At 34.1% G+C, this 26,910-nt stretch overlaps 5 protein-coding genes and 3 non-coding genes across 15 annotated transcripts; 4 read left to right on the forward strand and 4 right to left on the reverse strand.

Moving 5' to 3' along the window:
- Positions 1-801: 801 nt before the first annotated feature.
- LOC140874121 (fructokinase-like 1, chloroplastic) lies at positions 802-3,164 on the reverse strand. 2 transcript variants are annotated; one of them, XM_073277400.1, is made up of 3 exons: positions 2,296-3,164; positions 1,035-1,731; positions 802-961 (listed from the first exon to the last, which is right to left on the reverse strand). In XM_073277400.1, the coding sequence occupies exons 1-2, from the start codon at positions 3,112-3,114 to the stop codon at positions 1,039-1,041; spliced, it is 1,512 nt and encodes a 503-aa protein (XP_073133501.1). In that variant the 5' UTR covers positions 3,115-3,164; the 3' UTR covers positions 802-961; positions 1,035-1,038. The 2 variants fall into 2 exon arrangements, with proteins under 2 accessions (XP_073133501.1, XP_073133500.1); XM_073277399.1 differs by having other exon boundaries at positions 802-1,731.
- A 311-nt stretch (positions 3,165-3,475) lies between these two features.
- LOC140876556 (small nucleolar RNA snoR27) lies at positions 3,476-3,568 on the forward strand. The gene has a single exon (XR_012148860.1). It is a non-coding gene; the product is annotated as a small nucleolar RNA snoR27 (small nucleolar RNA).
- Positions 3,569-3,669: 101 nt separating this feature from the next.
- LOC140876555 (small nucleolar RNA snoR26) lies at positions 3,670-3,762 on the forward strand. The gene has a single exon (XR_012148859.1). It is a non-coding gene; the product is annotated as a small nucleolar RNA snoR26 (small nucleolar RNA).
- Positions 3,763-3,815: 53 nt separating this feature from the next.
- LOC140876557 (small nucleolar RNA snoR27) lies at positions 3,816-3,907 on the forward strand. Its single transcript, XR_012148861.1, has one exon. It is a non-coding gene; the product is annotated as a small nucleolar RNA snoR27 (small nucleolar RNA).
- A 654-nt stretch (positions 3,908-4,561) lies between these two features.
- On the reverse strand, positions 4,562-6,081 carry LOC140866614 (B3 domain-containing protein At2g33720-like). The gene is made up of 2 exons (XM_073271645.1): positions 5,742-6,081; positions 4,562-4,638 (listed from the first exon to the last, which is right to left on the reverse strand). Exons 1-2 carry the CDS (start codon positions 6,079-6,081, stop codon positions 4,562-4,564), a joined length of 417 nt encoding a protein of 138 aa, XP_073127746.1.
- A 3,207-nt stretch (positions 6,082-9,288) lies between these two features.
- Positions 9,289-11,050, reverse strand: LOC140875474 (lectin-like protein). Its single transcript, XM_073279159.1, has one exon. It carries the CDS (start codon positions 10,621-10,623, stop codon positions 9,556-9,558), a length of 1,068 nt encoding a protein of 355 aa, XP_073135260.1. The 5' UTR covers positions 10,624-11,050; the 3' UTR covers positions 9,289-9,555.
- Positions 11,051-17,540: 6,490 nt separating this feature from the next.
- Positions 17,541-18,939, forward strand: LOC140875989 (uncharacterized). 5 transcript variants are annotated; one of them, XM_073279826.1, is made up of 3 exons: positions 17,541-17,620; positions 17,804-18,457; positions 18,606-18,939. In XM_073279826.1, exons 2-3 carry the CDS (start codon positions 18,021-18,023, stop codon positions 18,853-18,855), a joined length of 687 nt encoding a protein of 228 aa, XP_073135927.1. In that variant the 5' UTR covers positions 17,541-17,620; positions 17,804-18,020; the 3' UTR covers positions 18,856-18,939. The 5 variants fall into 5 exon arrangements, with proteins under 5 accessions (XP_073135927.1, XP_073135926.1, XP_073135930.1 ...); XM_073279825.1 differs by having other exon boundaries at positions 17,546-17,630; XM_073279829.1 differs by having other exon boundaries at positions 17,547-17,630; positions 17,851-18,457.
- A 1,238-nt stretch (positions 18,940-20,177) lies between these two features.
- On the reverse strand, positions 20,178-23,925 carry LOC140888673 (uncharacterized). 3 transcript variants are annotated; one of them, XM_073296383.1, is made up of 5 exons: positions 23,735-23,925; positions 23,338-23,440; positions 22,927-23,157; positions 20,791-22,832; positions 20,178-20,702 (listed from the first exon to the last, which is right to left on the reverse strand). In XM_073296383.1, the coding sequence occupies exons 4-5, from the start codon at positions 22,813-22,815 to the stop codon at positions 20,400-20,402; spliced, it is 2,328 nt and encodes a 775-aa protein (XP_073152484.1). In that variant the 5' UTR covers positions 22,816-22,832; positions 22,927-23,157; positions 23,338-23,440; positions 23,735-23,925; the 3' UTR covers positions 20,178-20,399. The 3 variants fall into 3 exon arrangements, with proteins under 3 accessions (XP_073152484.1, XP_073152472.1, XP_073152479.1); XM_073296371.1 differs by having other exon boundaries at positions 20,791-23,157; XM_073296378.1 differs by lacking the exon at positions 23,338-23,440 and having other exon boundaries at positions 20,791-23,142; positions 23,737-23,925.
- Positions 23,926-26,910: the final 2,985 nt, after the last annotated feature.

Consider the following 26,910-nt stretch of genomic DNA (forward strand, 5'->3'; position numbering starts at 1 on the left):
TAAAAAATATTGACTTTTGAAATAGAAATAATTAAAAATTAATAAAGTTATTTTATTATATTATATATACACATATTTGCATTATATATTACATTATTTTATAAATTCATAAATTATTATTATTGAAATTAAAAATGTTACCAATTTTTTTGTTTAAGTGCAATTATTTTCAAATATATTTTTCGAAGCATTAAATCACAAATATTTGATTTAACCATTAATTTTTGCAAAAAATTATTCGAATAACTAAAAATATTTAGTTTTTTTTTTAAAAAAAGTTTTAGTTTAAATTTTTTTTTTTTTGCAAAAAAACCGATTTTTTTTTTAAAAAATGAAAAATCGAACCGAAAAACCGAAATTATTTCGATTAAAAACAGAACATAACCGCCCAATTCGGTTCGATTTTCGGTTTGGCTTTTCGGAGAACCGAAATTTCGGTTCGGTTCGGGCCAAACCGCCCGAATGAACACCGCTTGAAAGAATATTAAAGTTTATTAAAGATGATATGAGTATCTGCAATAGAATTTGTTTTTACTAAAATCTTAATGGGTCGTTCCAAAATACGGATGATATTTTTATCAATGCATTACTCGAACGAGATGTACAGAAATTCAATATTTTTCATTCATATTTAAATTCATAATAAAAATGAAAAACGCAAGAAATTTTGACCCAAAAAAAAATCTTGAATAAAATAGAATTTATTATTATAAGTTGTTTGATTCATCGGCTAAAACTCGATCAAAGGTAAGACATGAGAGCAATTTATTTCATGTAAACTAACGTATTCGATACCGTGAGTAAAAATGTGTAACTACTTCAGAACTCCATTCGACAATGAAAAAATTATAGTTTTACAAGATGCATAAGAATCGATTTACAGCCACCAGTAAATCATTGATAGAGGAAAAGTGGTCGAATGCCTTATCTCAGATGCAGACATATAGATATATTCATCTACCTGCAATTTTAGAACACACGAGAATCATATGTAGCCTAATGCTATGACAGAGATCTAAGGTTTGGTTTCTAACCAGGTTACCACATTGACGGCACATAGACCTGTTCTTTAAGATTCTGGGTGGCACTTTCTGTGGGAAAACCTCGAACAGCACCAATTGTCCACTGTGATATGATGCCTGCTGAAATAGCAAATCGAAGCTGCCTATCCAATACATCTTGATTTTCATACATTTCGGGTTGTGTCGTTAGCTTCCTCATTATTCCAGCCACAACAGCATCTCCAGATCCAGTCCTATCACAAGTGAACGGTGTAATAAGTACATCTTCTGTTCCCACCACCACACCATCAAAAGATGGAGTGTAATAATGTAACCGAAGTGTCCCGTCAGTCACAAACAAAAATTTCAGTTTATTATGCCACAAAGGTTTAATTTCTTCCGGAGTATAGTGATAATAGTCTCTACGGTTCTTGGTTTGCTCATAACTTTCGGCGTAGTACTGAGGCCTATAGTTTCTTCTTTTCTCATGATATTCTTCATCTAAAAGGAACTCCAATTCTTGCTTTGACACCTCAATAATATCCGCTCTTTCCCAGGCTTCCTTGATAATTTCCCTCGTCTCATCACGTAACTGCCATAATGGCAATGGCAAATTCAAGTCAAAAAATATAAGGCCACCAAATTTTTTTGACCATGCCATTGCCTTGAAAAGGGTAGAACGCATGGAAGGTGACAGCAGAACCCCTGAATTAAAATGAAATAATCTAGCCTGGAACAAAACAATCAAGCAAACCATATTATTTGTCTAACAAACATAAACTCGGACAAAATCATCCATATCAATCCAAAAACTAGTCAAGTAGCTTATCTAGGAGTTATCTTCCAAGTTCAACATTTTGAATGCCCATTCATGAATCATATGAAAAACAATTAACTCAATTTATTATTTGAAACTCAGTAATTACACTTCAGAAAGCCAAAACTCTGGTCACTTGACGCGCAGGAGTGCTCATTCAAGGTTCAGAGCGCAATAACAAATTTTCAACAATGTAGTTACATTATTCACCATTTTACTTTATGGCAACCCAAAAACAAGTACGTCACAGATTAAAAACAATATAGAAGTTTCCTATCTAACAGTAAATTGGCAGCTTAACTTCTTCTTTTCAAGAATACCTACAGACGTGAAGATGACCACTGTATCATTATGATTGATCACCAAGTCTGATGATAAACAAAAACATATCACATCCACAAAAGGTATGGTTTAACAAGGACACAAATCAAACACCAACCTTACAAAAGGTAAAACCTTTATATTCAAAGTATCTACCTCTTTAAGCACAGAAAGATTCAGCTCCGAGCTAACCATCAAATTCTCTGCGCACTCCTTCACCTTCTCTACCTTCATTTTCCCATCCTCGAATTTAATCTTCATATATGTACACGCAGTTTTTGCATTAGCATCGAACTTCACCCCCCTCGTTTGAACCCTCTCCTTATTCATCATCAGCACCAATTCCTCACCCAACTCGTCCTTTCCAACCTTCCCAATGAAGGCAGCCCTTCCACCAAGCCTCACGTGTGAAACGGCCACGTTAGAAGGAGGACCACCTGGGGCCCGAGCAAACTCGGGTGGATTCCACTGCAGCATCTTCCATTGCGAGTAAATGTCCTGGTGCATTTGCTCAGGCGCCACTCTCACAGTTGGCACAAACTCCCACTGTGCTGCACCAAAGCAGCATATTAATGGCGGGTCTTCGTACGGAAAATCAATACCATCGTCGTAGTCATACAGTTCATCGTCATCTACGTTGTCTTCATTCATCACAACCGCTTCTTTTTCAACATCAGATTTTGACAATTCAGCAGTTTTCCGAGGCCGTTTTGCGCTTTTCGTCGATGAATGTGGCTTAGTATCGGTAGTGGTGGATTTCTTGCGGCCTCTGCGAGTAGGTTTCGGCTGCTCCGCGGCGGTAGAGGAGGTTTCATTGGTAGATGATTCAGGTGGTGACAATTTGCCGCGATTGCCAGGTTTGAGAGTGAAAATGGGGTAGATGGTGGAAAATTTGACTTGATTCAGCAATCTTGGAGCTAAAGAATGGGGAGGATGCTGAAGAAATGATGGTGGAAGCAATTGAAGTGTTGCCATTTGGGGTTTAATTTCAGTTTAGGGTTTATCCATTCCCAAGCTTTTGAATTTCCGACCGGAATGGGTGAAAATGGATGCTGATTTTTTTGGCGGGTCTCTAATGTCGACGGGCCGTTAAAATGGGCTGAGTTGAAAGGGCCTGTTCTCCTAGATGGTGGGCTAGTGAACCTGTAAATTGAGCTATTTATTCAGTACCAGAAGCCCAATTTCGGATCGAATTCTCTAGGGTTTCTTTCTTCCCTTCTTAAACCTCAACACAGTCGAAATTGAAGTCGACACCAGTCACCATTGCTTCGCTCTGACTTCAATCTCTATTTCGAATGTAAAATCTTCTTTTATATTTCTACAAATTCATATTCGGTCTGGATCGATGATGCAATGAAGTTCAAAACTGCGTTATCTATCTGATATTTCCCATCGGAATTGAAGATAAGAATACCACCTGAGATCCTGTCATGTACAATTTTTTTTTTGGAAAAAAGAACAAAATTTGATTGTTTAAACGTTGTTGATTTGATATGTTTTTAATGGGTTTGTCTTATTTGGAGTAGAGGATGAGCATCAAGGATGAGCTTGAACTAAATTGTTATCCTTGCACTATGATTTTCTGTGAAGAAAACTTACGGGGAATTTTATTCTGAGATGCTTTCCTCTGTTTTTTAGTTTTGATTTGCTATTTTCCTTCATTGGTTTTGCTAAGCTTTGGATCTGTGATGTTAACAAATACACGCTGTCTGTCTGCAATTTCTTTCTAGGAATTGATGATAAATCACAAGCTTTTCTGAGATCCTGGCAAAACTCTTCTCTTGTTTTACGTATCATCCAGCTAAATCAATGTTAGATGATTTGCAATTGCACTGATGAATGATGATACCAGTTTTTCTCTGCGACTTTAGTATGGATATGAACAATGTTTACATTGGATCTGCTAAGAGCATAAGATTATTACTTACAGTGATTTTCATCTACTAATGGTTTCAACAATTTGGTAAGTTCAAATATTGTTTTTTGGACATGTTTTTTTTTTCAATCTAACATATTTCATGTATTCTTGCCTTATTTCTTAGAAGCAAGTTAGAATGATGTCAACAGCCGGCCAAGATTTATTTAAAATTCTATATCGTTGAATTTTCTTCCCAGTTCTTACAAATTCTTTGAAGACTACAACTTTATTGAAGAGCTCATGGTTAGCTTTTTCCATGGCCGAACAAATGGAACTACACGCTACTATGTATCTTCCAACGGTGCCATCCGCATATGAAGTGTGGTTGTTTGTGTGTATGTATATCTTGTACTCGAGATATCATTCTTTGTAGGATTATGCTTGAATGATTGTAATTTGTACCCCTGCCACCGGGACAACGGATACAAGATGTTTGAGACTTTTGAGGCATAATAAATACTTATATCGTCATGTGCTTATGATGTGAAGCTAGCACGCTAGAGGTCAAGTAGATGTGACTTCCTGTCCCAGTTCTTGTTCTGCACCTTTGGTTAGATCTCTTAGCTGGGAGAACTGAGAGCCTTTGCCCAAGCAAAGAGGGTTAAATCGGCTTCAAAAAACATCAAATAACGAAAATCTAATCGGGGACTGGCATGTCCTAACTCTAACTTCTCTAAACAAAAGTCGGTAACATCGGGGATTGGCAGTGGCATGTCCTAACTCTAACTTCTCTAAACAAAAGTCGGTAACATAGGTTTCAGTAGATTTATTACCCGGGAATCATCGGTATAATTTCAAGTCGAAAATCCAGGCCTTTCGGGCAGCAAGGGAACGAAGCTGTAAAGCTAAGACAGGTCAAACGCCCTCCAAAAAAGCATTCGATGCATTTGTGAAGAATGAAAAAGAGACAATAAAAGTGTCATCCTATTTATGGAAAACAGGAACTTAAATTCTTTTATTTGGCGCAGCCTACAGAATAGGATGCCTTCTTATGCATAATTCTTCTAGTTTGTATTATAATCATTTTCTTCCCAACTAAGCCCGAGAATGTCATTCTTATGCAACCTTTTCGCCTCCAAACAAAATCGTTCATCTCTGAAACTTATTATGCTCCACATCTTAAGCTGGTAAGATATGGTCCTGTAAATAATTTTATTTTCCCAGATAACAAGTCTACTATCGATCCCTTCTCGTTTGTTTTTAATTATTCTGGCATTCAATTAATTGAACTCACGGGAAAAAAAAATTGCAGACCTAAAAGCTACATATATAATTTTATTTCTTGGTCAAGAATTTGTAACGTATCTATCCTATATCTCTACTCTCTCTCATCTAAATAAATTCTTTTACAAATAAGATCAACTCTGATATTGAATAAGAAGACATGCATGTACGTATCATCAACTTGGAGAAATTTAATGAATAACATGTAAATCCATATGCCAAAAAATCACCCCTTTTCAAAGATTTGTCTTCGAATCAATAATGGATCAACAAAAACCAACACAAGTTTTTTGTAACCAATTACGTACTATATATACAGATCAATTTTTAATATGCTAATATTGAAATGTTGAGTAGTCCTAAGATCAAACTAGTAGTCTAGAAAACATCTTTACGAGTTTCTTCCCAAATGAAACTAACAATATTATGTTCCAATCCTAGAGACGTTCCATTATCTCACCTAATCCTTGATCATGAGTTACACAGAACTCAAATCTTCCATTTGCCTCTGCCCACCGGAGCGCGATCCCATCGTTCTTGCGCAATCCACGCCTCTCAATAAATTTGCTTCTCCAGCCTTCCATTAGGACGTAACTCCGCTTGGACCACATTTTCAGCCTGAGAGTGTGCGATGTTTGTGTATCCACATCATACACAGTGAGCTCTTTTCCCGTCGTCTCATCGAAATCCTCGATATACGGCAACATATGTTCCCTGACCAAACTTTTCTCGAGCAGAAGCCTCGACTCACCGTTCACGTCACTTTTCGTCAAGATTTTCGTGATCCAATTATCGCCCATCTTTTTTTTTTTTTTGATCTTGAATGGTGGGAAGAAGTTATCACAAATGAGAGAGTGAACTGTATCGAAGAATTGTTGAAATTTTTTTTTCTTATTGAATTAATGAGATTTCGAATCGTTAAAAGGGTTTATATACAAGAAGCACTAACTACTCTTTAACTAACTAACTACTTCTAAGTTTGAGTATAACTACTTATATATATATACACTAATTTTGAACTCTATAATATTCTTCTACAACTGCATGGGGTGTTGCAGATGGAGGGGATGACGATACATATATGAAGAGAACGCCATGCATGCATGCATGCAAGTGTATTAATTGTATTCATCACTAGTGATTAATTAATATTAGAAAAATGTTACTGGTATAAATTAAATTGAATTATAAATTGTATTTAAAATTACAAAATCATCTTTATACGCTTCGCGTAATCCAGAAAAAGTCTTTCAAAAGTGTATTTATAATAGTTTTTTTAATTTTAAATACAATTTGTAGCACAATGTGTAATTAACTTCATTTTATATGCAGCATGATCCCAGTGGCGGAGCCACATATATAAAGCCCGGGTGGCAAAAAAAATTTTAAAAAAATTTAATATATTAATTTTTAATAATTTTGAATTAATTTGATATTAGCCCGGATAGCTTGATTCAAAAAATTAAAGTATTGGAGGGCTTAAAATTCTAGTCCGGGTAAATTTATATTCCTGGCTCCGCCATTGCATGATCCGATTAAGTAATATTATGCATTCATGTGTGTGTGTGGAAAGTGTTTCGTGGATGCTTTATAACGTTCCGTTTGATTCCTACTTGGAGTTGAATTGAATGGTTTTAGGATATGACCAGAAAATCCAGGCAACAAATCTATTAAGTGTTGAAAATTGGTTCAATATGTGAGATGATTAATATGTGTAAAATTATTAAATGTTTATTTTTAGATTATTCTTAAACAAGGATCTATAAATAATCCTTTTCATTTGTGAAGAAGAACAGAATTGAGTAAAAAATATTTTATAAAGTGAGTAGTTTAATATATTTTGAGAGTTTGATATTTTTTATTTTTTACCATAAATTTTTACTTTTTTAAAACAAGTTATCATCACGATCATTCGAAAGTTATTCATAATTTTCCAAACTCAAAAACACGAAGAAAAAACAAGAATATTTATTTTACTGTTTATATATTTTTACTATGTGTATATTTTAATATATAATATCATGTTATTATATAAAAGGATTATCTGACACCTCATTAAAATAATGTGATATGTTTATATTATATATTATTGTTTATATATTTTTATTGTGTATATATTTTAATATATAATATCATGTTATATAATGATTATATACATATGTATAATGTCACACTATTATATAAAAGAAGTCACTGACACCTCATTATAATAATTTGATGTGATATACAATATTTCACTATATATTAATTATACTTGTATAATATCACACTATTATATAAAAGGTGTAGATAGAAATAAGAACTCCAACAATTTCTTTGTTTTGCTCTTATTATTATAAAATAATCTTTATTTTTAAATTTTTAGTCTTATACATATTCATATTTTAAAATTCAACTATATCTTTGTCTATATTTGAAAATTTTTAGATAGTTCACTACTAATAAGATTGTGTTTACTTATTTTGATAGGATTGTGAAGATATAATTTATAAGGTGATTAGTAAACTAATTAGATATGAAATAGAGATTTTTGGATAAATAATAATTTGTTTACTGTGATTGATTATAATTGTGATTAGAATTGTGATTAAACAAAAAATCACAATTTTGCCCTTTAAATATGATAGAAAAGATTATAAAGAATGGTATATTTGGAGTTTTTTAATTTTCTTTCCATTTATACAAGCCATAGATTATTTATCCTTAATGAAATTGAGGATTACAAATCATGCTCAAATCTAATTATTAACGGGCCCTGAGTTTATGAATTTTTGTTAATTTTTAAGTAAACATGGAATGAATTATTATTAATAGTCTTATCACATGATAATCACCCCAAGTAAACGCAGCCTAAAAAATAAAAAAAATTATTAATTTGAAAATTGTTTAGATCGATATTTCAATTGTATAAGTATACAATATCGCTTATAAAAAATAAGTGTATGATGACTAAGATGCGTAAAATTATTAAATGTGTATTTTTGGAATCTTATCGAATGAGGATGTATAAATAAATCTCTCCATTTTTTAGGAAGAATACAATTAGCACCTTTGAAAAATAATATTTTTGGTGAATTTAATTATTTAATTTAATTGTTTAGTTTTGGACGTGTATAAATGTAAATTGATTTCAAACTCTCTATAGTGTACTAGAAATTATGTGATAATAAATAAATCTAAATGCATATCAACTTGAGTTAACTTCACCGATATCTAGATGATTTATAAAATAATTTTTTTTCCCTTGATCAACTTCATCGATATTCTTGATTTAAAATTTAAAAAAAAAAAAAAAAATCGAACTTTTGATTTAAATTATGTTGGTCCGGTTGATTTAGATTATATTTTAGGAAAATGTTATATTTTATGAATTGAGTAATAAAATGCATTTGAAATTATAAAATTATTCATATACTTTAATTATTTGGAGAAATATCTTTCAAAAAGTGTAATTCAATACTTTGTAAACCAATATATAATCATATCTGCACATATAACATAATCCTTTATTTTTATTATGATTATCGTAGAAACGTTTTCAAATATTTAATAAGTAAACAAATATTTAACAAACATCGTCGAGAAGAGAATGTTTCGATTACAACCCAGCTTCAGTAGATCTTATCCTAATCGTTAATATTATATATTTATCAACATCTATACTAACTACTTTGTGGATTTTTTTTTTCCTAATCTTATAATTATCCTTAACTCATTTTAGTTCTTAATACATACAATTGTTCTTAAACTTAGGTCAAGAAAAGGAAAAAAAATCATATCAAGAATTTTAAAACAAAATACACAATATTCAGAGACTAATCAAAGAAAGTGTCGGGAGGATGAATCATGCGCCTCACCAGTGCCTACTCCACAACTGAGACATACATACTTGAAGGCTATTGAACTATCTAATTGATTAATGATTGAATAGAAGACAGTAGATTTTTTATTGATGCAGTTTGTCTAAAAGTCTAGCATTCAATTTAATCCTACGCAAAAAAGACAAATTAAACCTCAAAGAAACAGATTGTTAATTGTTCATGAGGCTAATTAGTAATTATAGCATATGTAATCCTTTCCAAAGTAAACTCTTTCACAAACGAAAACACATCAACTCTGAGAAATTTAATGACCTATAGTCCCCATCTGCCAAACTTGAGGCTGTATTTTAATGATCAGAACATAGGCAAACTACAATTGAATGATTGATCACTAAACTACAGCACCACAGGACATTCAAAAACAGCACACGAAGCAGAGAATTTACAAGCATCTTACTTCTTACCATCTTGGATGGGTTTATCTATAACACTGCCGAGCTTTTTGTGCTCAAGTTTCTCCGGTTGAACAGCCAAGTCCTCCGGCGTCACAGGCCGCCTTTTGCCTAAGATAGCAAACACAAACAACACAACAAAGGCACCAAGTGCTCCACATCCACCGCCGAAGATCAGTGCAGCAAGTATTTTCATAGCACAATCACTTATTGTCTTGTGAACTTTCGTCTCTTCTTCTCCCTTCTCCACGAATGTTTCCGGATTCATCGGCTCTGAATGCATCCAATGGGGCATAGTTCTCGAAACAAAGCTCCATGAATATATATTACACTTTTGAGATGAATTCCCACTCGACGAGCTTAATCCCAGAAGAACATCCTCTTTTTTCCACATTCTTGACAAGTCAATGTGATGGGAAATCAAAGGGTCAACTGGCTTATTGCCACCCAATCTTCCCAATCTAACCTCAAATATTTTAGAACTTGCTTCATAATCAATCCAAGATTGCAACTTTTCTCCACTATTTAACTCCAATTCGATAGATGAAACATTGCTGACTTTCACAGACACGAGACTACCAACATCAATCCCAACGTGGTCATTATTCAAATCACCATATTTGTCATCCTTAAATGTATCGAATTCAACTGCAAGAAACTTCATTTCTTTCTCCACAAACATTCCCATCGACCCACCATTAAAGACATTCAAAGGAAACCCAATCGGAATCATGATAAAAGCCAATCCATCCCCGTTTCCTCCAGACATGGAAAACTCAAAATAAACTGAAAAGGACACCACTTTTCTAGGGTATCCCTCGACAAGATTAATGGGTTTTCGACAAATCATTCTCCCAGCACTAAAAGCACCTGAACCGGAAATTTGAACCGACCTACTACCATTAACAACCTTAGCATCACCATACAGAGCAATTAGTCGAGAGAAGTTCGTATCCGGACCAAAAATTTTTAAATCAAACGATTTATTTTGCTCTGTCGGAAATGCTTTCAAGCAAAAATCCAATAAGAAGAAAGCCAGAAAGTACCTCGAAGAAGAAAATGCGGTCATTTCCTATCAGATTCTTCAGTATAGTCTCTCTTTCTTTTCTTTTTTTCTTGATTTTACGTGGTGTCCTCTGAAGAACCCATGTACCAAGAAGTGAACTTTCGCTGAAATTACTAGTGAATTTTGCTAGCCGGATTTAAGAGCATAGAGAAAAAGCATGGGGAGATGGGTAAACGAAGGAGGCGTGGAGCTGGGAGTGGCGAGAAAGTCGTGCAAATTAATACGTGCAGTATAATGTTTCTGCTGTACTTTGATTTGCTTTCTTCTGTGTGGTTGCTGACCGAGGGAATATTAAATGGGATTCTTTTGGATATGTCCTTCGTGTTCCCGAATTTGCACTAATTATGTGATTAAGTTTCTGAAAAATAGAAATAAAACACATCCATTTCCAATGTCAATTATCTTCCCAATATTTCATATTTTTGGACCCTTTGTTTTTTTGTTTTTGTGGCCATAAAAAACAAGAAGAAACAGTAAGCTTTTTTACAAATTTAAAAAATTCAAAAGATGAAGTGGGCAGAAAAAGCACAAGATTCCTTGTTGGAAGAAGGCCCATGTCTTTGAACAGCGAGCGTTTGGTGTTTACCCAACAATAAACATAAGCAGCAAACTTTGTGCAGAGAAGGCAGCTGGACATGTGGACCTTTTGCTCCCAATGAAGACAAAAGCTGTGATGTTTTTTATTCCATCTTTATCCTTCCTTCTTTTACACAAAACCTACATTTTCTTCCCGGAAAATTCAAAATTTGGTTCGATAATTTTATTATTTTATTTTTTATATATATTCAGATTTTATTTTTAGTATCTTTCATAATCTAGTCACCGTAAATAAAAAAATATTGATTAGATATTATATATGTTATTTTCACGTCAGTGTTGTATTTATGTTATGTTACATCAATATCAAATCAAGAAAAAACTAAAATTGCAACAAAAAAATAAAAATAAATAGCAAATTAAAAATCTATAATCGAAATATGACATTATAAAAAATCGAAACTATAAGGAAACAAACATACGAGACAAAAATAAAAACAATTTTCTCTTTTCATTCATATGCCTCATCTATGTGATTCAACACTTATATTTAATATTATTTGCTGAATAATTTGGTATTTGATAGGATTAAAAACGGTGTGTAGATGGAGTGAATACAAACTTAAAAATATTTTGAGCTACAATAGATCGGTTCTTGAAATATTGAGCATCGTAGAAACCAATTAAATATTTTGTAGATCATTTTAAAAGGATGCAAGTTGATAGATGAAAACATTTAGTTAAGCATTTTATCAAACACTTTGAATGCAATATTTAGGTATTTTATCAAACACATATAATGTTTCAACAATGCAATCCAAAACAATATCAATAAATAAAGAGACACGGATATGTTTCGGATGTTCGGAGATTTCAACAACTCATATGTCACCTCTTCATCCTCCTCGGAAGGATATCATTAGAAGACTTTGATTTATACAACTCATATGTACAAACTCACTCTGGTTTAGGACTTATTTACTGCCTAAACAAGAACTCCTAGCCACTCAATTGATTGTAGGCCGCAACCTCACAATCCGTATAATATTTAACGTCTTTTTTATATCAAGACTACAAACACAATCTTTAATGTCTTTGTGTTAAGACTCTCACTCAACTAATTCATGAATGCATCTCTCGAATATGTGAGTGAGTTGGGTTTTCAACTGATATACAAAGATTTCGGACAAGGAAGAGTGCTCTATAAACTTGGTTTGGTGTTTTCTAAAAAAAAAAAAAGAACTTGGTTTGGTGTGAAGAATTTGACAGTGAACACTCTTTTTTTTCTTGCTCTTCACACCTTGGGCTTTGTTCTCAATCTAACTGATAATATTTTCTTAGCTTCCCTCTACCTTCAATCTCCCTTCTAAAAGCTTGTGTTAGATCTTCAAGATGTTGTATTTATAGTCTCCAAGAGTGATACAAATATTAGACACAGAAATAGAGCCGTTAGAAGATTTTGTACTATTTTTGGAGTGCTAAACTGAATTCCATTAAACTGATGGTGTAGTAGATTAACTCATTCTTGGTAGGTAAACTGTTGTCTGAAGTCAATTTAGTACACGATAATTTAGCGAGATCAGTTTAGTAATCATGTGTGATACCCCTGTTCCACGTGAAAAATGAAAGATTAAAAATGAGTTTATAATGGGCTACAATGGATTTCTATAGCAACTTAGATTAATCCTTTTCGTAAAGCGAATACGAATAAAAGTAGTTATTATAGGGACCCATTGTCTGCAGTCGCGCAGGCGCGGGCCTGAGCCCTGGGCATGACAGAATGATATCAGAGACGGTCACCAGCCGACAGATCCGGGAAATAAGTGCTATGCGGGGCAAAGTGCTACGCGTGGGAGCCACCTCTTGAACCTGTGGAGCAAAGTGATACATGACAGGAGCCACCTTTTGAATCCATAGGTGCCACCTCTAGATTTTCGGTGATGTGGACCGAGAGTTCAGGTCGGACGAGGACGTCGTGTTCTGAAGGAGGGGTGATTGTGATACCTTTGTCCCACATGGAAAAAATGAAGGATTTAAAATGAGTTTATAATGGGATACAATGGACTTCTATAGCAACTTGGGTTAATCATTTTCGTAAAACGGGGACGAATACGAAGTAGTTGCTATAGGGGTCCATTGTGTGCAGTCACGCAGGCGTGGGCCTGGACCCGGGGCATGATATCATGTGATCAGCTTAGTGGCTTCCGAGACATGTAATCAGTTTAGCAACACGAGATTATTTTAGCATTGCGAGATCAGTTTAGTAGTATTTAAGCAAGGTAAACTGATTTGCTAAACTGGATGTAGTTTAGCATAATCCGGTTATATTTGGGGAAAATGGTGAAAAAAGTTGTAGCCCTTGATCTTGCTTTCCAACGCCACCAGAATCAATCAATTTGGAGTTTATATGCGAAAGTTATGCTCGAAATACCATTAGCTGCTCAAAATTCAGTTGAACAGAAAATCAGTTGAGTGCATATGGTCAATTTAGTATTATATCTCTTGATTCGTTGATTTCATGGCAAAATGATAAACATGAAAGTTGTAGTCATTTCTCTTAGATTTCCATGGAATCAAGAATCACTCCATTTCGAGTTTATATGAGGGAGATATGGTCGAAATACCAGACTATGCCATAAATTTTGCTCTACAAAATTTCAGTTCCAAACCAGCAACTTCAATGCAGTTTAGCAGCTCCTTAGGATCCGATTCAGTTTTCGACTTGTGAATATGATTTGTAGATCATTGTATTAGTTTCCAACGCATGCTGAATTGTTCCATTTGGATAACCGAGCTATAATATATGGCTAAAATACCAGAACTTTTCGAGGTAATTAAACTGATGATGTGTTTTTGCTCGACTGATGCAATTAAGTTTGGTGTTGCGATGTCAGTTTGATCTAGATAACATTCATTTTTGCTCAACTGACGTGAAATAAGATATGTTCTAAATTGAGTTTTCTATACAGTCGTTTTGGCGGCTAATCATTTTCATCAATGAGCTATGAGATATCATCGAAATACTGGAACTTGCCAGAAATTCTGTTTAGCTACTTCGAGTTTTGACTTTCATCTTGAGTTGACAACTTCACGATAGAGTATGTTAGAAACACAATAAATTTTTTTGTTATAATGAAAAATCAAGATTACTTGTGTTCCAAAACCTAACAATATTTCCAAAAGTTTTTTTTTATATCGTATTAAAACACTGCTTATAGATAAAGCTGTGAGATGGAAAATTTGTTTGGGAAATTTATGTTGCAATTGGAAACATACAGAGTCAATTTGGCTTCGAATTAGTTGGAATTTAAAGGGTGGACCCAAAATTTAAATCGATGATAATTGTTTTATTGTTTTTACTTCATTTTGACTTTGGGTCACTACTATTCTTGTGTTTAAAGGACAAAAGCTTTAATCGATGGTGGGACTAAACTTTTTAGTTATTGGGTCAAAATCCAGATGGGAATTTTCCGTATGTTTCTATTAACATTTTTTGGTGTATGACTTATTTATTTTTATTTTTATTTTTATCAAGGTGTATGACTTATTTAATACATAATTTATGTGTCGCCTGATTAGTTGATTGGAAGTGGACCAGTGGTCCGTGCGACCTATGTCAATTCTCGTGATACCTTTGAAAATTAGTGAAATTTTGGTCCCCCACTTGTTTATAATGATAATTGTTTCACATAGGATAATTTTTTTTTTATATAAGAAAAAAGTTTTGTACAGGGACATATATAGCTTTAAAATTCAAACTACCCTTAAAAAATCTAGATACTATATATTGATTTTATTTTATATTTTCGACGATAATAGAAGCCTTGATATCTACATTTCGATGCATATTGATTAATTTCTAAAATGACGAGATAGTCTACAAATCAGGTTAGCCAAATAAATTACACTAATAGAATTTCTTGAAAAAGTGTTAGTATAAAACTAATGAATATTAGTCACTTGTTTACTTTTTCTACCCATGCAAATACCTACTATTTCCAAAAACGATGGGCAAAGCTAGAAATCCACGACCAAAACTAATATATATATATATATGTGAGTGTATGTGTGTTTCCGATTCAAAAAAAAAAATCTACTATTTAATTTAATGAATGGATTTGTTAAGGGGTCAACATAAACTCGCTTCATTGATATGCTACATTAGTGCAGTTGGGCCTTTCGGGCTCGAATGAAAAAGTCATGGGCTCGTAGCCCATCCTATACTTACTAAAATGATTTTTTTCTTTCTAAAATATCATTTGCCACACCACATTGTTAAGTATTTAATTTGATACTATTTTTCAGTTTCTAAAACAATAATTTTCCTAATATTACTAAACACGAATTTTTAAATTTATATTGTATATATATATATATATATTTCTAAAGTTCGTTCTTTTTTAATTTTAATTGATTTATATATAGAGGTAGATGCTATGATTGATTTAAATACATGGGAGAAAAAAATAAAAATAAAAAGAGGACATATCATGTTGTAGCCACTGTGGATTGGGTAAAAAATGGGCCTACTTTTGAATAAAATACTGACAGCCCATGTGAAAGCAAAAATGAGCCAGGTGGATAGGAGCACTACTGTTGAAATATACCAAAACCCGACTTTATCCGGTTTAATCATTTTTAATTATTTTAATAATTTTGTAACGAATAGGACTAATTATTATTATTATTTTTTTGTAGAATAAACTTACCCATTATTTTAAATTTGCACATAAATGGTATTTATTGTTCTTTGTAATATTATTTTTTAACCATCCCAACGAAAGGGCATCATAATTCATAATTATCACTTCCACCCACACAAAAGGTGGAAAAATGATCTCAATTAGAAAAAAAATAAATAAATAAATGGCCACATCACCACCTACCACCAGATTGGTGCATCAATCTATACAGAGTATTTGGCGTGAACATCAAAAGCAAGCACAACATTTTCTCAGTGCCCAATCTCCAATTTCCGTAATAATTACCTTATTGCATACAGGGGCTTTGTGTATGAGTGTGTTTTTTTGGGCTTGGTTGCTCAAATATTCATTGCATGCGTAAAGAGTAATTTTTTTGTGAGATGGATCGAGTGATGACTTATTATACGAGTTAACTATACTTAATTACTTATATTTATAATAAAAAGTAATAATTTTGTCATAAAAAAATATTTTTTAATAGATAACCAAAATAAGAAATCCTCTTATAAAATTGACTCATGAAACTTTTTTCACAAAAGTTTTTGTGATATGTCAATGAGCTGAGACGGAGTGGCTAGGACCGCCTCCCTCAACGCTTCTCAATTTTTGTTTTTTAGCTTATTCTTGTGTTACTAAGAAATAATTATTTTCTCTTCAAAAAAAAAAGAAATAATTATTTTGGAAAAATAATTCTATCATCATACTTTCTCTTTAATTTAGTTGAAACCCTCCAGGACCTCCAAGGTCTCACTAATATTTTAAATACGAATTTCTTAATTTAATAATATGATTTTCTTAATAATAAAAAAACCTATCAGTTCACCAGATGTAAAGACACAATTGTTCAATAATATTTTTTTACTATTACTATTTATGTTAATAGCATTTTGAAAATATTCAATAATGAAATTTCACACATACTAATGAGAATTTCTAGCTCAGTCTCTGTGTGTCACCTCATATATTTTATCTCTTATATATTTTATATATAAGTGATACTTAATAATTGATAAATATAAATTAAATTTTTTTTTATCAATTCATAATCATGATATAAAAAATTCAATATTTAAAACTAAAAATTTGATTTGGTTTGAAGGCGGACTAGTCTCACGGATTTACATTATATCGGATAACTATCCCTCGGTACATTACATAATATCTAGAGGTGTAAAAACGGGTTAGCGGAGCAGGCCGACCCACAACCTGTCGCAACCCATCATTACGGGGGCCGACCCACCTTTTAGGCTGGTTAGGAAGACACCAACCCAACTCACCTATTTTACGTAGCGGGGCGTGCCAACCCAGCATACTTACGTGCAATTTGGTGGGCCAACCCGCAACCCACCATTAGGTGGGCTTGGCCGGGTCGGACCGTTCCACTATTTAGACGGGTTGAAAAAATGACAACCCAAACTATTTATTTTATATGACGAAACGGACAATCCGACGAAGCTAACTTATTTTGATAACTCTAATAATATATAACACGAAGACCGAGAAAATAGAACTTCCAATTTTAAAGGACCAATTAACTTGTCATTTTCTCACCATCAACATCTTCTACTAATAATAATAATAATAATAATAATGATAAATGATAATAATATCTCAAGATTTTTCAAAAACAAATAAGAATATGTCAAGATAAGCGAGGAAATGATAATTGCAGTGTTAATAGAAGATAAGAGCTCACAAGACCAATGAAGGAAGATGAAACAAGAGAAAGGAAACGGCCATTGAAAGTTGAAACTTCTCTGGTTTGTACATGTAATCATGCATCTCTCTCTCTCTCTCTCACACACAAACACACACACTGACACACAGATCGCTTTATACATACACCTAACGAACATGCCATGAACTAGTAACTAGTGTGTTCTTTCCTTGTTCAATAATTATCCTTCTTTTTTCACTTTCTTAAATCCAATCTCATTTCTCAGCAGTTCCTCACATCACATGACTGCTGAAGCACTCTGCTTTTCCTCAGATTCATCGTGTCTCTGAAGGGAGTTCATGAATTCCCAAGGAGAGAGACCGAATCTTGTTGAAATGTATCCACGGGTTGTTTAAAGATTCAATCTTGGAGGCGTTGATGCGGTACTTGAGTCTCCCAGCTCACACTTTTGCTACCGGGTCTGCGAAATCGCTAGTTTCGAGATGTCCAACTTGGATTTGGAATGCGGCGGCGGCGGCGGCGGTGGAGCCGGTGCCAGAGGCGGAGAAGCGGCGGAGGAAGAAGAGGGCGGTAGCTTGTGTTTCTCCGACGCTGATGAAGAATCTTGCAACTCCCAATTCTATTCAACTGCAGACGGTGAAGGGTCGTACGATGATTTCAGCATTGCGTGTAATGAAGACGATGGTTTGGAGAATGGGAGAAGTTCTGATTGTTCCGTGATTGTAGAAAATGGTGGAGTCGAGGAAATCAAACTGCATTTGGGGATGATTGAGAGAGACTGTAGGATTTGCCATTTGAGCTTAGTGAGCAGCAGCCCTGGCTCTGGGGTCGCCATTGAGTTGGGCTGTTCTTGCAAGGATGATTTGGCTGCTGCTCACAAAAATTGCGCCGAAACTTGGTTCAAAATCAAAGGAAACAAGTGAGTAGTCAATCCCATTTGCGGAATCTGTCTTTTTCTTTGTTTCATGATTCTTGAAAAGTACATATGAGACACTTTCTTGTATTTCCTTGTAGAAAGTTGCGTCTCGAATTCGATTCATATCTTTATCATCCCCGCTCATTTTCAGGACTTGCGAGATATGTAATTCAGTAGCTTGCAACGTCGTTGGGTTGAATGAGATGGAGGCAGCAGCAGCAAATGAGAACATTGGCTCAGTTTCTGCAAGCATGGCCGCGGCGGCTCCGGCGCCGCCGTCCGCCGGTGCTATAGAAACTCGGAGTTGCTTGAACGGCCACCGGTTCTTGAATTTTCTTCTCGCTTGTATGGTATTCGCGTTTGTCATTTCTTGGCTCTTCCACTTCAACATTCCATCGTAGCAGTAGATATTGTTCAAGATATGTGACTGTGATATGAATTTTAGAATAATATTTGATAATTATATTCCCTTCTTCACCTCCCTTACACAAAGTTGGAACTAAAAAATTTTATGATCTAATTGCAAATGGGTTAAAATTTGAAAGTTAAATACACTTTTAAGTACTCCGAGAAAGTGAATAAAAATGTCAAAAAGTTATTTTCAGTAGTCGTGCTTGGTTTACTAGATCAATCTTGTTTTTGTCACAACTTTCCTCGAAAGGGTGTTTGTTTTGAAACCGAAGCCCACGTTTGGAGTGAAAACTTTGAGCTACACGAAATTAAAACCTATTATCCTAATAAATCGTGTATGTTCCATGACAAACGCAGCATTACATCTTTGTGCAACTCTGTATAAAAGTGTTCCTCCAAAATAATTACATAAATGTCGTGTTGCCATTTCTTCACATCAGATGGTAAATTTAACGTTTCCAGTATTTGGGTCTATAAAGGATTCGTTTGTTTTTATATAGCTTTTGTTAACTAAAAAAGTTGAGTTCTGATTGATAGAAATAAGAAATTGGTAGCTTGGTCCAGCTAGGGAAATTGGGAAGGAGTTACCCTAGCTTCTGTAAAGCATGTGATAAATCAATCATATGGCACATGCATGCATGAAAAAAAAAAAAGCAGTTCCAAATCGAGATTATATGGTACTTAAATTAAGATTATAAAAAAGAAAAAAGAAAAAGGGTGTGCGACGCTTATAGCAACAATTCGCCACGTTTCGTGTTTTGTAAAAGTCTGAACAAAGAGAGATGTTTCCGGCTTAAAAGGATCTCTTTCATCTCCAATACAGAACTATAATGACTCGGGGAGCCTATTCGAGGAGAGATCTAAAATTCAATTGATATAGCCACAGATATAAAATGAATACCAATGATACAAAATGCATTTCATTTCAAATATTAATCTCTCCCTGAATTTGTGATTCACACTCCACAAAAGATATGTTCCACAATGCCAATCATGTGGCAAGGCGAAGGTAGGACATGGTGCATGTGACTCTATAATTGCAATGAAAGAAGATGATATAAGTAAGAGACAATAAAAACAAATGAACACAAGGGTGATTCCATGATTCATCAGCTTTCATAACTTGGAATTGAAAGCACGATTTTAAACAGAGACGATGAAGAAGGGAAGTGATTATCACATAATAAAAGAGTTTCTAAAACTTTATCAGACGAAGCAGAGACGCGAGCTTTGAACCGTGCATGATATAAAACACAGTATCTGCGACACACACCTCATTCAGAAGGTCGAGAAGAAATAACAATTATTGATTTCTGCAGCACCAGATATCTATACAAGATAAAAAGGACAATATTACTCAAAAGCAAAAAAATAAAAAAGATGGCAAGGATACTAACATATGCATGCCCCAACAGTTCTCTTTGAAATAAATTAACTTGATATTAACAGTGGGAAAAAGTCTAGTTCCAAGAAACGATAATGGGTTTGATCACTTTAACAAATATCTAAATTATGTGATCCCTTGTTTCATTCTTTAGATTCTTCCAACTGGTGAAGGGGGACGGCATGTGGTGTATTTTGCAGGGACTTGTCGTGAGAATGGGGTAGTGGTTGTGGTACTGATCGTGGTCTTTGGTTTACAGGTTCCAATAATGGCTTCTAGAATGTGTCCCGGGATATTTGGGTCCAATATTTCAGACAATTTTTGGGTTGTTAGCAGTGCCACGCATGTGGCGAATGCCTCTAACAAAGGAATTGAGGAATCCAACTCAAGTGAGTAAAATCCATTGCTGAATGCTTCCAGGTTGAAAGCAGGTTTGCTGTTTTGCTCTCTGCCCTGTAATAGCATAAGACCGAATTATTATCAATTGATATTTGAAATATAAGGGGATATTAGCAAACTGAAGCATTACAAAAAACGGCACCTGAACAAAAAGATTAACACAATCGATTGTGGAACAAGACGTCGATGATTCAAGAATCTGGCAGCTTTTTTTGTTATGGTTGGTAAGGACTCGTAGCTTGCAACCAACATCCCATCCTCCACAATCACAAGATCCACCAGATCTCCACCGACTAATTAAAGAAGATGGTGCACCCTTATTCGGCATTCCATGGACACCATCAGGAAGGATGACTACTGCACTGTCAGTGTTTTCATATTGGTACATTTTTTTGTTGTCATTTAACCCTCTGTCATTAAGCTTTTGACATGAGTTTTGCAAAACAACAGCTGCCATCTCCTTTCCGGGTAAAAATTCAGGTTCTTCCTCATCCACCTGCTCTTTGTCAACACCATATAGCACGCATTCTCTCACAGCACATACATCTGCACTCTTAGCACACGACTTAGGAAGACGAATGCTTGAAATTTTCATCTGACCAAGAATATCACATCCTAGGTTGCATCTTTTACTCTTCGATCCCTGAATCCAAGTCATGTTCTTTTTTCTTACCTCCTGAATAGAATAGAATGTATAAACCATGCTGTGATCACCCTTTCCAATTGCTGGCAACTTCTGCACAATGGCAGCAAGCATGCCATTCTTGCTATTCTCAACTACAAGTTTAAAGAAAGGGAGCCCATTCTTCAACGAGAGCTGCAGAAGACCCTTAGAAGATAACCCCTCGGACTTTCTATCCAGACACGGTCCCCTTGTGGCCATAGTTCCGTTTGGTGGCTGAACAATATTGGTAGGTTGAGATTCCTTTTTCTTTAGCAATGGGTCTAGCAACCTCCTCAAAGGGCTTGACCTGCCCTTACTAATTGAATTTGCCTTTTCTTTTTCAATGCTATCTGCACCAGTGGTAACTTCCATCACGGGACCAGATCTGACAGCAGTATGCGTAGAACTAAGTCGTGGAACTGAAGAGCTCTCCTTAAAACTAGAGCTCCTGCTCATTTTTCCAAGTCCAAAGCTGAACCGCGAAGTAGGGGACGGATGCCTTCCTTTAACAGTAGGCAGCTCAGCATCTGGTCTCTTTCGAGCCTCGACTAAAAGCAAACGTTTTGCAGTTTTTTCACGTGTAATCAAAACTTTAGCTCCAGATGGTGTTGGGATGACCTTTTCAGAAAATTCACCAGATTCCTGAGGAGAAAAGCAATTAGAAATTCTGCTTCCTATTGCTTCAGCCAATTGTCCATCAAGAGACATCCTTGGTTCTGAAAACTGAGAACTTTCTGAGCAACTCCTCTTCGGAAAATGTTTGGATACTAAAAGAAAATTTTGCATCTCCGCAGAGAAACCCATACGAGAATGGTTCACTCCATCATCCATACACTTCTCACTCGTTTTCCACTGACCATTGATTGCATCATTTGAAGAGAGTGAAATCCTATGTTTTCCCTGCTCCAAGGACCGAGGTGTCCTTTCGGCGATAGTTTCTTTGTCCATATCCTTGATCTTGACTTCGTCTAAATTTGGTTCCGAACAATTATCGTAACTCTCTACTTTATGGTGAAATTTTTGGGGCCTAACAACAGTGTTCCTTTGGACACCTTGAAAGTTTTGGCTAGGCGTTTCCAGGTTTCTCGGCTGTCTGATGCGATCAAAAGAATTCTCTTCCCTACAGTATGTGTCTTTTCTTTCCATCTTGAATGGATTGAGATGTGAACTTTCTGATGGAAACGGCTTTCTCTGTGGTGAACCAATACGCAAATCGGTTTCTAAACCTTGCGATGAGGCCTGCTTTCTAAGATTGGGACTCATTTTAGGTGGTCCACTTCCCATACAAATAGAACCTGCGCTAGATGATGATGCTTTCTTGTGAATCCTTACAGGCATGCGTTCATTGTACTTCCATTTCTCCAACCTTTTCCAGTCAAGAACGCCAAAATTTAATGCCTTCTCTTGAATGCTTTTTTCTTTCCCCACTTGCTGCAGAAAGCAAGGCACGTTCGACATGTGCTTGACAAGCTCATCATCATTATACACCTTACTCCCAAGCATTGATTTTCGGTTATTCTCTACAGATTTCAATTGGATCACATGCTCAGTGCTTTTGCTTTGAGAAAATTTACGACTAGGATCAAGAAACGGCTGACTAAATTTATCCTTAACCTTCCGCATGTCTTGAAAATTTGAACCTTTTTCAGTCGAGCCCGATGAAATCTTTCTAGTCACGTCACCAGGTGTTAAACTTCTCTGTTCTAAGCTTTGTGCCATTCATACAAATGCTTCTACACTTCAAGGACTTCGATTCCTGACATATTGCACCATATTACATCTCCACCAAGTTCCTAAGCATCCTTTCTGAAACTTGCAATTTCACCAGTTCTGTAAGAATGATTGCTGAGAAAGACAAATTTATCAGTTTAGCAGTACAAAGCAAATCCTTGCTAAATAAAAGTCACAAGATAAGATTTCCCAATGGTCAAAGCCTTCAAATTTCATGTAGACTCACCCATTCTCAAAATTACCATAGCTACAACATGCCATTTTCATCATCTAGAAGTGAATAATTGCACATACCTGATTTTATGAGTATTGCAAGAGCAGTGTCGCATTAAACAACTACTGACATTACCCACTCGATTTCCTTCAGAAAGCAAGGATCTTTAAAGATTTTCATAACCTGGAGCAGGAATTCATGCGTTCAACATTATGTGTTGTGGCAACAATTCAAAGAAAATCCCAAAATCTAACTCCAAGTCGCCGAGCTTTTCGTGTCCAGAACAAAAAAAAATCGAAGATCCGAACAGGCTTTAACAAAATCAAGAAGCATCAATATTACCAGTTCCAAAATCCTACCACCATGAACATCAATTCCCCCAAACAAGATGTCAAGAAACAGCGTTTTCAAAATCGCATCGATCTTTCGGGGACAAAATTCATATAAATTACGTCGGAATAAATAAATGGGACTTACACAGTAAGCAAAGATAGTCAAGAAAAAGGCAAGAAATCTTCTTGGAACAGCACGAAGAATGTACCCACTTGCGATGCCGGAGAAGAAAGAAAAAAGTGGTCGCGGATAGATCACAATATACAAATCTATACGTACAAACAGATAATAAACCCCGCGAAATGATGACTCGCAGCTAACATTAGAGAGTGAGGCTGCCACTTTTTTATCAACTGACAAACAAATCATTACAATTATATACTTTAATATTTATCTTTATCTTTATTACTATTATTTTATACATTTTTAAATCAAACTAAATTTGTGTTAAATTCCTAAATTTAAATATAATTTTATTTTCGGTTTCTATCATAAAAATTTGTCTTTTTATTTTATTATTTAAAAAATATTTCTGCACTTTCAGGATATGCACGTCTTTCATTGCATGAAAATCGATACAAAATATTAAAAATAATGTGCTAATATATGATTTCAGATCTGATATTGATATTTGAATTTTGAGTATACAAACCGTATAAAAGTAATGATACCAATGACACATGTATTTTCTCGGATGACTATAGGCACAAAACATTAAAAACATGATTAAATATTAATATATGATATTTGAGTATTTAAACATGTGTAGCGTGTGTTGACATGATAAAATTGTACCAATTGTATACTCAAATTCTTATCTTTTGTACTCTGGATCTAAAATACTTGATACGCAAATATCATATATTATTACTATATTTTCAATATTTTGCATTGGATTTCATCTTGAAAAAATATGTGTGCTAAATGAGTGAAAAATATTTTTTATGGATAGAAAACACAAATACATATTTTTTTTTATTGACCCATCACATTATTTTATTTTTTCAATTTTACCCAACCCATTATTTGGTATTTTGACTTTATTATAAATAAATTATTAATTTTTTTAGAATGCGATCATGTGGTGTATATATATAAATATATATAATTTTTTTAAAAAAAGGGTTAGACTCGACCTTGAGTTTCTGTCAATTAATGGACATATGAGATCAATTAGACTATAAGTTCAATTTCATATAATTGTTCACGGTGATTGTTAGGAGACCAAAATTTTACTATCTATGTCTCAAACTTAATAATACAGAATATATATATATATATATATATATATATATATATATTTGAGTTTTGATATGGTGCGCAACCATCATATGCACTTATGTGTGCACTTGCTGATGTGGTGTTCACCTAATGAATGTAGAAGATGACACAACGGTGCACACATAAATGCACATGATGGTTGTTCATCATATCAAAATTATATATATTATATATATATATTTATTTATTCTATATTATTAAGTTTGAGACATAGATAGTAACTATTTTTAGTAGGTTATGTCATATTAATTTTTATCTCCAAAATATCCTTATTCCATAATTACCATAATTATTTTTTTTAAAATAAATAAATAATAATAAATTAATAATAAGAAAACATAACATTAAATATAAATAATTCAAATCTTATTATATTTCTTATAAAAGTGTGTTATGCACAAATATCAAAATATATTTTAGATAAAACTATTCACTTATGTGCACACATTATATGCATATGTTTACTAGTATATATTTAATCGTTATATATATACAAATATGATATTGTGAGCACTCATGATGTGTACTTATGTGTGCATCGCTGACGTGACATCCTCTACATCTAATAAGTGAACGTCATATCAATAGATATATACATAAGTGCACATAATAGGTAGTCACAATATAAAATCTCTATATATAAATATATATAAGTAAACACACGGATAAAATTTTTAAAATATGTTGAACTCTACCGATAAACCATGAGAGAACCGGGCTGTTACAAAAATGAGGTGGCAATGGAGGGGTGGTCAAAATCAGCTGGTTAGGTAGTGCTGATACGTTACACCGCGGGGCCCAAGTTTATTATTTTCTAGAATTTTAGGTGGGCCAGACTATTATTTGCTAGCGGGCCCATCCAGACTAGCCTCATACATAGGGTTCTGTAACAGAGACTTTTTGTTGTTTCTACTGTGACCATGTCCTTGTGTGTTTTATCATTGGGATTCCGATTCTCTCCATCCATTTAAAGAAAATAATTTTCATTTGCTCTATAGTTTGTAGAATTTGTAAAAAAATTGAGTTTGAGTCGTATGTATACAAAATTGTTATACAAATGCATTTTTTAAAAAAAATTAGTTACTAGAGTCGAAATCCTGATTCCGCCCATGATATTGTTAAGTAAATATATTTGTAACGTATAAACAAAAATCTCCCATACAATGTTTGTTAATTTAATGATAATACACTTCATTCTTCCCCGTATCTCTGTACATTTTGCAAATTTTTGTCTCCAGACGTGGGGGTCAAACATCATGGGTACTCAATTATTGTGGCAAAAATTTAATGACTATATCGCTATATTTAATGGGATGGCCTAATATATATATATCGCATTAAATGATGCTTGTATATTAATACATCCCATTAAAGATAGTTGATATGATATGCATTAATGTCACTCGTTCATGCCATTTTCGCGCACACATTAAAAACAAGTCATTTTCATCACAGATAACTAACGTAAATTGCTTTTCAAATGTTATTTTTATCTAAGTTTAAAGAATGAACCCATTTAAGCTTCATACTTAAAAATATGAACATTCGAGACAAATCTTAATTAATTAATAATAAATCGCCATAAAAGTTGGATTAAGTTTCATTTTTCGTAAAGGAATTAAAAGTTCAATAAATCTGGAATAAAAAACTGAAAACATGACTGTTTCTCGTCTTTGTGCATGTACCCACTCGAGGAGGCTTTTTGGACTTTTAATATACAAATACCCTCACACGTTTTTGCATGTGCAAACACAGTTGGAGATTGATATATTCTTGATGGGTATCTCCTAGTTTGAATTATTTTAATCCACATTCATATTGGTTTTTCAAGTTAATTATGATACAAGCTGCATGGGTTGTTTGATTTAGGCATGTTTTTCAATAAGGGAAGGTTAATTGTTTACTAAAAGTGGATACTAGCTATCCCATTATTAGAAGTTATTTTGAAAATGGAATTTAAATACACTTCAAAGTCAAGGATACTTAATATTGATGAATAGTATTGTGTATATCAAATAATCAAAACTCCTCTTTCTTAA

Source organism: Henckelia pumila, chromosome 1, assembly GCF_033568475.1.
Source record: "Henckelia pumila isolate YLH828 chromosome 1, ASM3356847v2, whole genome shotgun sequence".
Taxonomy (NCBI): domain Eukaryota; kingdom Viridiplantae; phylum Streptophyta; class Magnoliopsida; order Lamiales; family Gesneriaceae; genus Henckelia; species Henckelia pumila.

Excerpts from the sequence above, each read along its gene's own strand:
- LOC140875474 (XM_073279159.1), bottom strand. The coding sequence starts at position 10,623 with ATGACCGCATTTTCTTCTTCGAGGTACTTTCTGGCTTTCTTCTTATTG.
- LOC140866614 (XM_073271645.1), bottom strand. The coding sequence starts at position 6,081 with ATGGGCGATAATTGGATCACGAAAATCTTGACGAAAAGTGACGTGAAC. Across the intron at positions 4,639-5,741 it reads AACTCATGATCAAGGATTAG|GCTCTCAGTTCTCCCAGCTA; the intron begins GTGAGATAATGG and ends GCTTGGGCAAAG.
- LOC140888673 (XM_073296378.1), bottom strand. The coding sequence starts at position 23,031 with ATGGCACAAAGCTTAGAACAGAGAAGTTTAACACCTGGTGACGTGACT. Across the intron at positions 20,703-20,790 it reads GTGTTAATCTTTTTGTTCAG|GGCAGAGAGCAAAACAGCAA; the intron begins GTGCCGTTTTTT and ends ATGCTATTACAG.
- LOC140875989 (XM_073279826.1), top strand. The coding sequence starts at position 18,021 with ATGTCCAACTTGGATTTGGAATGCGGCGGCGGCGGCGGCGGTGGAGCC. Across the intron at positions 18,458-18,605 it reads TTCAAAATCAAAGGAAACAA|GACTTGCGAGATATGTAATT; the intron begins GTGAGTAGTCAA and ends GCTCATTTTCAG.
- LOC140874121 (XM_073277400.1), bottom strand. The coding sequence starts at position 3,114 with ATGGCAACACTTCAATTGCTTCCACCATCATTTCTTCAGCATCCTCCC. Across the intron at positions 1,732-2,295 it reads ATCTTTCTGTGCTTAAAGAG|GCTAGATTATTTCATTTTAA; the intron begins GTAGATACTTTG and ends GTTTTGTTCCAG.